Here is an 11,862-nt window from a genome sequence, read left to right as displayed (position 1 = left end):
GCGCTGCAGGCTGCTCCTCATTTGCTTACAGAGCAGTAGAAAACAGTGTCGGCCAAAGCAGCTTTATGTTCATAAAACGAGGAAAAACTGAGAGAATCAAATTATTATTTTTTAAAACAGTCAGAAGTGCCGGAAGAAAACGGAGCCTTGCAAGTTGCCTCTGTACTATAGAAACGGGGGTGTGACTGAATATCTAAACCACCTACACTAGGGAGATGCCACCCAATCACTCTGTGCATGCTCTGCAGAACTCCTCCCCTCTGCCTCTGGCTCAGCGCAGACCTTCAGAGGAGCTGCCTGTTGTGGAGCATGCACTGTAACATATAAAAGCTGTTAGCAGTTCCTGTGGCCAGAAAGCTTCACAACTAGTAGAGTTTTGTTCTTTGGGAGTTTGTAATAAGAGACACTCCTTCACAAAGGTCCATATCATCCCATAGGAGAGTGTTATATATACTGGGAGAACAATAGACTGTATTCATTGTGGTATTATCCAAAGGTAAGCCATTCAGTTCAGTAAGCTTGCTTTGCATGCAGTTTTATTAATGCTCACCACACTTTGCTGTAGTTAAGATATGAATGCTGTTTCAATGCTTTTTGTTTGTTCTTTTGCCTCCTGGTTTATCTGTGTGACACTATGTCAGAACAATCCATCAGTACAGTACAGGCACAACCTGGATGGATGTTTTATTTTCAGTGCATAACATTTGTTAAGTTTTCTTGTAGTCTCCCTATTAAGGATTTATACTGTGGTTTATGGACTGTCATGATTTCAGGAACTGATTAGCTCTGATCATGTAATTCAGGGTATAATAATGTTTAATTTGCTGTTTGTAGCAGGAGGATATTATCACTTAATGATAATATGTTAGTGAAATTTGCTCAGTAGCACATATTCTGACTGGATTGTTTTTATGGCTGAGCTGACAGACAGAATCTTCTGACCACAGCCTGCCAGTTTGCTTTGTCCCACTATCCAGATGTATAGAATCACATCTTTGACATCTTCTCTTCTACAGATCTGTTTTCTGCTGCCCTGACTTAAAGCAGAGTACATCTGTGGCCTATCTTTCCCCTTTGGCCCCAAGATGACAGTAATAGCTGCAATCAGTTGTGCTTTTTTATTTTCCATTCTCTGTGAAACAAGTGCATTAGTGTTACCCAACTCCACTGACCTACTCCTGTCAAACAATAATTTCACTGACATTGAGACGGCTTTGGCAGCTCATCTGGACTCAGCAAAAATTCCCAAAGCCAGACGGAAGCGCTACATTTCACAGAATGACATGATTGCTATTCTTGATTATCATAATCAAGTCAGAGGCAAAGTCTTCCCACCTGCTTCCAACATGGAATATATGGTAAGTGAACTTTGCTAACTTCAGAATAAAACCAACTCTAAGACAGCAATTTCATTTTATTAAATTAATTAGGGAGATTGAATTAGGCAGACTAATGATTTTTAACTCTTACTGCTTACTGAATTGTTCTTTCCTTGCATCTTTTGAAGTTGAACTTACTTCAGCATTTAGGAAAAGCTAAGTACTGAACTCTGAACCTCTCCCTAGCCCTGCTGAATTTTCATTTCCATAAGTAGTTTACTTGAAGCTTCTGAGACTTCAAGCAATGAAGTTGTGAATTAACTGCTTGTTAGCTTCAAGAGTGGTATATGTTCATAACATATACATGGTCCAACATTGTCATGATGTGACATCACATGTGTTAAAAGTGGTAATGATTATCTGCTCCACTGCTTTGGTAGAGCACACTGGAAGTCACTGCCCTGATGTATGTGTAAAGGTACCTAATGAACGCTCCTAGTTTCTATCACAAACAGTACTTTCAGACACAACATGGTGAAACTACTCTTGCAATGCAATTCATCTTATGCAGTGTTTTTATCATGCTCTTGTATTTTACCTACTACATGTTGTTTGCATGAACCCAAGACTGATATTTTTCCATCAGATATAATGCTTATTTTAAATGTGTTTCTTCCACGTAGAATTCAGTGTGTTTGAAATGTTATGTTTGTGACAGGCACCTTTTCCCCTTATTGGCAAATAATACATTATGTAAAATATCTGTTCCTTCAGTTATGCTGGAAGTTACTCATCCACTGTGATTTCATACATGGCAGTAATAACTGAAGCATCATGTTTGCCATTTCATTTTCCAGCATTCAATGTATGCATACTCTGGAGCTCTAATGTTAAACATAGGTTGGCTAAGCAAAAGGTATTTTGCCTTCTAAGGTATTCACGCTGTCTTGAAAGCACAGACAAGTTGTGTCAGCACCATATCTGCCTAAAGCCATAGAGCACCTCAGATGACAATAGATGGTTAACAGGTTTGAGAAAATATAACACTATTGGCATGACATAATGACAGAATAGTAATAATAACAACTTCTTTTTAGCAGCTACTGACTAACAGTTTGAGCATATGTCTATCACAAATGTTACCTAAATCTGAATTTGTTCATATAATCTTTGCACATAATCCAAACAGCACCTTAAAATGCTGAACACACTCAAAACACTGCAGGATGAAGTTCTGCAACCTTATCATACTCTGAGTTTGAAGTTTTTTAAGTAGAAAGATTAGAGACAGAAAAAGTAGAGAGGTCAGAAGTCAAGCTCAGTCATCATTTTTATTGCTGAGCCCTCAGTTGACATTTCCTTTGATTCTGCATAAATAAACTTTGTTGTAATGTCTGAGGGAATGGCAGCCTACCATACCCTTCCTTGGCTTGTGTGTCTGAGAAATCTGCTCCTTCAGTTTGCTTAAGTGAAGACAGCACCCTGTTATACTCCCAAGAGTTTTATAAGTTCAGTGTTCTTAGCACACACAGTGAAAAAGAAATTTAAGCAGAAAGAAAGCTTCCTTGATTAAATCTATAGTTAATGCACACAAATGCAGAAAACTGCCAAGGTTTCACCCATTTTGGTTGGGTATTCTGTTGCAGCTCTGCTATGGTACTGTGCAAAGTTAGATACAGAATTGAGACTGAGTTTGTGCCACTTAGGTATTATTCTTTTCCTTGCCCTTTTTACTATTGCTTTTGCTGGTACCAGATATCCATGGGACGTTCTTGTGTTCCTGACACCATCAGCCCCATTGATGGTCACAAAGGAAAATTCAAAGGCTTCCTTTCATCTTTGGTTTCCCAGTAGTAGTTTGTTACTTCATGGAGCATCCTTCAGAGAACACCATCAATTTACCTAGGTAACGATCTAGAATGCAATTCCAATGTGGATCCCCAGGTGGCAGATAATCTTGGCCAGATTCTCTTTCAGAATGTGATCAGTATTTGTCTGCATCTTGTTACTTTACAGATTAAAAAGCCCAGTGACTGATATTATATGTAAGTATCTCTGCCATCTGGTTTGTAATGACAGCAGCTTTTGGCTGCTGGCTTTGTGGCTGCAAAAAAGTTTTGGTGGGTAGATCTTGGAGATGAAATCACAGAATCACAGAATTGTAGGGGTTGGAAGGGACCTCTAGAGATCATCGAGTCCAACCCCCCTGCCAAAGCAGGCTCCCTACACCATGTCACACAGGTAGGCGTCCAGGCGGGTCTTAAATATCTCCAGAGAAGGAGACTCCACCACCTCCCTGGGCAGCCTGTTCCAGTGCTCCGTCACCCTCACTGTAAAGAAGTTCTTCCGCACATTCGTGCGGAACTTCCTATGCTGTACTTTCATCCCATTACCCCTAGTCCTATCCCCACACATGGCATTATAAGACTACCAAGCCTGGTGTGCCTTCTTAGTAAAGCCTGCTAGAACATGCTAACGTCATTCTCTAGTCTCCTATTTCAGTGTATGGCACAGTTTCTGTTAGGTCTTATGAGAACATAAGATTTGTTCTGTTCAATTAAAACAGACTGTGTAACTCGGTACTAATTTCTATAAGTAATAAGCATATTATCATTACGCAGACAACATGTGCTGTGCTGAATGATCGTCACAGTGTGTGTTCTTGTCCTGAACACTACAGAAAAGTGAAGTGACAGTGATGAAAGTGGCCCTTCCCATTCAACTAACAGTGATGAAAAAGGATGTCATGTTTTAGAGGGCTGAAAGTACCTGTAAATGCAGTAGATTCTGGAAACTTCTTTTAAGTATACTGAAGTTGAGATGGACTATGCAGTCCAGAAACACATACAGAGATGTTTTCTGTACTTTTCTTTGATCAAAGTCATAGCATATTTTGGTTTCTTCAGTTTTCTTAATTGTTAGGAACTCTTCTTTCCGATTGATTCACATTCCCACTTTTACATATCTCTGTTTTCTTTTTCTCTTCATTGATAAGAGCATAGGATTTAGCAGCATAGTTATAGATAGTTTGAAGTCCTTGGGCATTATTCTGTCTGCCCATATTGTGTTGAATGTTTGTGTGCTATGGGAAATTTGATGAGAGGCCACAAAAAGTGGCTTTAAGTGCACCCATTAGACAAGACAAGTTTGGGTGAACATGGCAGTAACAGAAGTGAGGGAGCGTTTCACCTCTCTGTGGGAGAGATGGATGTGAATGCTGTTCCAGCATGCTCCTGTATGCAGTTACTGACGTAAGTAACCAACTGGAGAGTCAAAAGTAATTATGGGAAACATTCTTCAATTGTTGGTCCCTAGTGAAAGAAGCAGGCGTGTTTTAAGTCTGGATGTTCAAGCAGCCTGGTCTAGTGGTTGGTGGCCCTGCCCCTGACAGGTGTGTTGAAACCAGATGATCTTTGAGGTCTTTTACAACCCAAGATGCCAAGATGTTGTATGATTCTATGGTTTTAGGCACTATGGGTCAATAAAATTTTGGGTAATATTTCTCTTGGGATGTTACCACTCATTGAGTCATATTTTTATGTAAGTCCTCCTTTTATTTCTGATACAGGTAGTGCTGTGTCTTCAGTTTGAAGTTTTTCAGCAAGAGCAAGACTAGGTGAATGGGGAAAATAAAGAAAGCAAAGAAGGAAACATGGACTTCCAAACCAATAATGTTAATTACATCTGATTTTTAGTATTATTCTTTCTATATTCTTCATTTCTCATCATCCTTAGTATGTAATTCCGCAGTCTTTTCTTGGGCTCTTAAGGCTGATGCCACACATGCAGAAAGAAGGCCAACACAATCCTTTTGATCAGGCATATGTCAGAGAACAGTCATCCACTCAGTTTTACATAGTTTTTCTGGAGGAAGAAGAAACATTCCATAAAAACCATGGTTCAGAAAAGCAAGGTATAGAATTGTCTCCAGTTCTTTTGTGTGAATGGTATGTCAATCATGAAATCCAGGGGAAGTCTGTGGACAAGCGATCACTTTCTCTGAATGCCGGCTCTATGGTATAGAGATCTGTGTTGCCTTCCTGGAACATTTCTGGTGCTTAGTAGGCCAGTGAAGATTTACAGTATGTTGTCAGATGAAATTTGAGTTTTATAAAATGTATCATTTAATATGCATTGCTACTATCTGTAGACTCTGTAGACATACAGTAAAGAAATATTTGTGCCTGTGAGAATCAAATAGTATTTGATTCTTTACATTCATTACCACTTGAGACCAGTATTTTGATGTAATCCAAGTCCCTGTATGCATACAAAACCAGCTGTGAATGGATACTTGTACATATGCATGCTTCTTTCGCATGCACCATGCAGGAGCAGTGATTCTGATAAAACTCCCCTTAAGATGGGAAAATCTAGTCTATGTAAGAGTAATTTAAGGTGAGCTGAAAGCCATACTGAAAGACAAGCTGAGAGTAGTTCACTGCTCACTTGGAGAGCCTTCATCTGAGATTCTGCAGGGATGAGTCCCAAGCCCAGTACTGATCAACACAGTCATTAACACACCACCAGTAGCATGCCAGAACTACAATAGATGGGGCCAGATAATACACTCACATACATGAAGATAGATGTTTGTGGAATGCTGTCTGAAGATTTTTAAGGATTAGAGAAATATTCTAGGTAAACTTGAGCCTGCTTCTGTCTAGAAGATGGTCTGGTAGGGTTTCGGATCGTATTTATTTGTTCAGTGAATGTTTTGGGGAAAAACATGCCCCTTAGTGAATGTGTCATTTTGTAGTACTTAAAGTAGTAACAGATTCCCAGACCAGCCAGAAACAAATCAGTTGTTTCATGGCAACATAAGACAGTTTCTCATGAACTGGTGGCAGAGGAGTTGGAAGGGAATGGAGAATCTGAGTTCATTCATGTTGTCGTCCATTTTATCACATTATTTCATATGGGATTTACAAAGGAAATTAGAAGTTCCAAAAGAAACTCCTACAGTCCTGTGGTCTAAGACAAAGTCACAGGGGAAATCTGATTACTCAGTAATGCTCAGGAGTGATTCTCTTTGTTGAATGATGAATTTGGAGACTTTGCTTCTTGTCCACAAAGATTTGCAAACAATACTCGAAAGTCACTTCTGAGAAGCAAGGAAATAGTCCACTTAATGGTCATCAACAGAAATAGCTTCATAGCTATTTCACTCTTAAATGTGAAAGTTTTCACAAAATTTTGTTGCTGTCACATTGATCTTAAAAAATGTTCCATCAGTTTTCTGTAGGTAATGGGTAAGACAAACAAAAGAAGTATTTTCTAACTACTTCACATTTTCCAAAGTTTTAATACCTGAACACATTTCATTTGGACTTAGAAAAAGCGAATTAATTTGTTTTCATCTGAAATTCAAATGCATTTCTGATAAATAAAGTTCTCAATTTGTTTGTCTATTTTTTATATTGTCAGTTCCTACAAACCATTCTAAGTCTTGAAGGACATTTTGTTCTTGAGTTGTTTGCCCTGGCTCAATTACATTGTCCCACTGAAACCATTCATGTCTATGAGGACTGCAGGACTAGTTCCTTCAAGATTTATGTCTATTGAGTTGGATAGAATCTCTTAATTCATATAGTTTATCCCCACCCCCTTGCAGGGCTTCCTTCTGCATTAAATACATATGGTTTTCATCTTGTCTACTCCTGAACACATATAGTGATGCTGTCTCAGTCACATCTCTTGGCAAATATTTTACCTTAGGAATAGAAATGATTTCCAAATGTCTAACCTAAGTACTTCCCTCTAAAATTCAGATAATTAATCTTTTACATTATATTTCTTTCCAGTATAATTTCTTTCCTTGCTTCATTTCAAACATTACTCTTTATAAATTTACTGCCAGTTTTCTTGGCATTAAGTTGTGTATATATATATATATATATATATATATGTTTACCTAATTCCATGTGCATATCTTACACTACTTTTGCATATAGGCACAAATTACTGTTGCACTCCAATTACGGCTCTCTTAGTATATCGCTGTCAAAGCAGGTTAGACATGTATTTGAGTACACATGTTTAAAGACACAAATGACATAATGCAATGAAGAATTAACCCTTCAAATAATTGTTCACTTATTCCCATGAATGCAGTAAAGGTTGAAACAATGAGTCAAGGTACAAAGATCTTAATTTGCCACCATCACCCCACAAAGTAAATCTAAGTACTAAGTCTGAAGATGCCATGAATATGATCCTTTACAGAAAATTAAAAGAAAGCAGAAAGCATTGAGGTGATCCACATGATTACAGTAAAGAGTTTTGGTCTGAATGACAACTTTGAAAGGACACAATCATTTTACACAATTCCCTAATTTTTCCCATGGCAGTTAAACATGATAACAGAAAATAGGCTGAAAGAATGCAAGAGTAAATGGAGTTTGAACTGTTATTAATTTTATTAAAATAGAGTAACCTAGCTTATTTTTACCTGTTTCTTACAGCACTGCTGTCAACAATGCGACACTGCTCAGTGCCTATCGGTGAGATACCGGATGCATTTTTCTAGCAGACTTCCAACCACAGAAGTTTGGGAGCCACAGTTTAGTCTCAGTAACTAAGCTAGTGTTCTTCTAGGATAAATAAAACCAAAACTGATTCTAGCTTTGACTTACAGAAGTGATAATCAAGTTGTATTCAGTGTGAATAACAGAAGACCTGCTTTAAGAGATGAAGAGAATTGATTTTTCCTGAAAAGCAATACTTGAAATATTTGAAGAACTTCCCAAAAATGATTTGCTGATAAATGCTGTAATAAGAAATGGCTGTGTTAAATTTGTTTTTCTTTGAGAGCTCCTTTCCAAAGTTTTATGTGTATTTTAAAGCACCAATCTCCTGTTGGTACTTTAAAACAGAATATTTACATTATTTAAATTTAGTATTAGCAGAAAGCCTTCTAGGAGTTTAAGCAAACAAAAAACAACCTAGTAATGACAGAAAAGCAGCCTGCCCAGTGCCCTCAGAATTAGACATTCCTTTATTATTAAATGTAGCACCTCTTGAACTTTTTGGCTAAAAAGAGAGACAGGGCATTTTTCACAAAAATCTTGATCCAGAATACACAGTGCTTTGTTTCATACATGAATGGAGAAGATAGTTGCCTTAAATCTCTCAACATTTTAATCCTCCTTCTGTGTCTGAAAAGAAGATCTGAAGAAGACCTTATGCTATTCGGACCTATGGAAATGTGTATCATAAAGTCAGGAAAAGATGGAAACTCTGGGATAACCACTTTTGGGCAGAGAGAAAGGTCTTCACCACAGGTATCTGCATCCGCAAATGCATTTACAGGTGCCGTGAGGTCTATATTAACTCAAGTGAGACAGAACTGTATTTCCATCTCTGCCTGTATGGCTTTATCTATTAGTCTGTTTAAGTGAAGATTTTTAAATTGAGTCTTCTTATTAGAATAAAGAACTATTGTTCTTTATCCTGAAGAAAGAAGAAGCTATCTGGTTTCCATTGTGTCACACTGCCATATCTTTCAGTTACAGCTACTGAGACAACGAGTATTAACTTTGAAAACTTATGAAAAAATTAAGGAACATTTTTTTTAATATAAATGAAAAAATCCAATGCTTACTAATACTTTTGTAACAAAAAGTAGAAAATGCAGATATGTTTCGTAGAGAAGAGAATAAACACACTCTATAACACATTTTGTATTTACATTTTGTGGTTTTGAGAAAAGGTGATCTACACTGACCATAAAAGTCAGACACCTTCCTCTTCAGACTTATGAAATATTGTCAGGGTGACATGGAACTGGACACAGCTTGGCTCTTTTTGTTACCAATTCTGAGATAAGCTCTTGCCAACTAAAATGTGCCTTGCAGTAGGTTAGGAAAGCACTAAATATTTTAAGATATGTAGTTATGATATTTAACTTTTCCAAAAGCTAAACAAATAATAGCATATCAGGGAAGCTTAATGTTATTAAATTTGACAACCTACCAATTTTCTTTGTTTCTTATTGTTTAAAGGCCATGTGCCAAACATGAAAAGAAATGTGGGCAACATTTAGGAGAAACAAATTGGCTATTAGAAATGGTTGAGCCTCAAATAATAGGAGCTTGAATTTAGACCAAATAGACACCCAGAAATACAAACTTCTATGTAAAATACAGACTTGGATTTTCATATGAAAAGAATTTCTGGCAGTGAGTTTTCTTGGATCTCTGTCTAGTGATGCCCTCGGCACTGTAAGTCAGACTTTCTAATACTGAGCCCTTCAGAAGTGTGAATCAGATGTTTGGAGGTTTGTTTACATGAGAGCAAATTGACTATGAAACACTGCATAATTTTACTTTGAGATGCAGTGGAGTATTGGACAAGCAGCTTAATGTATTAACCCTGTATGTGTTTGCAAAAGAAGTAAGTACGGAACTGCAGTTTCCATTGAGATTTTTTTTCTCTAGAGAATAGACTTTGGGAATTTTCTGTGTAAATTTTCTGTGTAAACTTTCTAGTTAGTATCTAATCTATTTGGGAAAAGATTTGCACGTGTTGTAAGCACCAATTACAGTATGCACAGTAAAATACGTAACAGGTGGCAGCTGACAGCAAGAAGTATTCATATTCTTAGAGAGAGTGCCTAGAGTCCAAATGATCTCAGAGCCCAAATAAATACATAAAGTTTGCCAGATCTGTCTATAAATTCCAGCGAGCTCATGTTTTCATCACCCAGTATGTATTGAAAAAAGCAAAAAGACAAGGCTCTTTCAGCCACTTTGCTGAAAATGCAAGCAGGCAGAGGGGCTAGTGGTTTTTCTATTAAGCTTTATGCCAGACTAAGGGTAGTGAATGTGGTAGTAGGTCCTACAGAAAGTCTCTGGACCTTAAAAAGCATCAGGTTCAGCTATACAACAGAGAAGGGAAAAAGCTGTGCTAGGGAAGCATCCTGCGTGCCCTGTACTCTGTTGTGGGACTTCTGAGAAATGGGTACCGCATGTGTAAGCAGTACAGTCAGTGCAAGGCTGTATGGCTGAATGACCCATGAGGACAAGATCTGTGTATCTGGAGAGGTAGCAGCCTACATCTGTTAATCCTCTCTGGGATTTGCACTAGCAGCTGTGAAGTGCAGCTGCACAGATGGACTGGATATGTCAGATTTCATCCTTCAGTTTACCAAAGTTGTTTTCTTTTTTCTTTTTTTCTTTCTCTCTCTCTCTCTCTCTCTCTTTTTTTTTTTTTTTATTTTTTTTTATTTTTTTTTCCCATAGGAATAAATAATTTTAATTGAGGTTTTCTTTCCTAACTTTTCCCATTCTGGAAGTAAGTGCTGCTGATCATCAGTGGGAGAAAATAACAAAAGGCATAGGGATAATGAAGAATAAAATCAGAACTCTGAACTAGAAAGGTTATTTTTTTGACTGATTGCTTCTAGAAGAAGGTCCTACTGGCCACCTTTCCAAGGTGCATAGGAACTGCTATGGATTTATTTCTATTATTAGTACCAAATAGCAATCTGAAGAACTAGTATGAGTCCACAGTAAGCACATAATTGTGACAAATAAGATGACAAAAATGACCCCCCCAAAAAACCCCACTTTCTAGTATTGTTATTATTGCTAAACATAAACTACTATCACCATGCAGTTGTATTGAGATTGCATATCCCAACTTTTCATCTGCAATCTTATCATGCAACTGCTGTCAAGTACAAAATAATTTGCATAGGAGAGTGTTTAAAAAATTTGACCTGTTCAGTCTGGATTTGCACTAGATCTTGAATCTGGAGCTTGTCACTAACTGGGCAGCTGGTGGCAGCAGTCTTGACATGCCACAGCTGACTTGTCAGTAGAACTAGCTGCCCTTGCCTGATGGGTATTCTGGGGGATTCTTAGGACTGGGAGTTACTGGGTTATACATGCTTTGCATAAAGAACTTTCTTTGCCACTGAGAAATATGTAGACTGTTGTCCTAGTTGATATGTTATATGAAAAAAAGCCAACGCAAAATACCAACATGACAAAGTCCACAGTAAACTACTGAGAGCTGCTGGTATTTAACATTAAGAGCAAGTCTGAGGAACTTCTTTGCTACCAGCTATAAATCTAATTCAGGGTATTTTAAAGATTATGATGACAGTAATGGAATGGAAACACAGTTCTGTTCTGCTTGAATGCATTAAAATGATCATGAACAGAACCCAGGCTCCCAGGTTAAAAACTTATCATCGTGAATTCCTCAGCTAACCCATCTCCTCTAGCTGTGCAGTATGTTTGCTGGCAAATCATAATGTTCCTACTTGTCATGTTTTTTCTATGTTTTATTTGTGACAGTGAAGGCTGTAAACTAGATTTCTTCAAAAATAAAGTAATAAATACAGTTTATGCACAGATACCCCAAAGAAATGAGAAAAATAGGACAGCATATCAGTAAATATTCTTCTCAATTGCTTTCTGGATCACAAATTCTTGTGACCCATCGCCGTGAGTAACAATTTCAAAAAATTAGCACAGAAGAGGGGATTTTATTAATGTTTATTTTGGTAATGGTGTCTTACATACAACTAGATGTA

The 11,862-nt window shown here is 37.5% G+C and overlaps 1 protein-coding gene across 1 annotated transcript in view; it reads left to right on the top strand.

Moving 5' to 3' along the window:
* Positions 1-299: 299 nt before the first annotated feature.
* The window catches only part of PI15 (peptidase inhibitor 15), a 28,720-nt gene continuing 17,157 nt past the window's right edge, over positions 300-11,862 (top strand). Inside the window, exons 1-2 of the mRNA XM_015855800.3 lie at positions 300-496; positions 1,017-1,358. Of these exons, the coding sequence (XP_015711286.1) occupies positions 1,086-1,358 (273 nt within the window). The 5' untranslated portion in view covers positions 300-496; positions 1,017-1,085. The remainder of the gene's footprint in view (positions 497-1,016; positions 1,359-11,862) is intronic.

The sequence above is a fragment of the Coturnix japonica genome, chromosome 2 (assembly GCF_054131305.1).
Source record: "Coturnix japonica strain WE chromosome 2, WE-NBRP24, whole genome shotgun sequence".
Classification (NCBI taxonomy): Eukaryota; Metazoa; Chordata; class Aves; order Galliformes; family Phasianidae; genus Coturnix; species Coturnix japonica.
The sequence above is the reverse complement of the archived record's forward strand: the minus strand, read 5'-3'. Positions and strand labels throughout refer to the sequence as shown.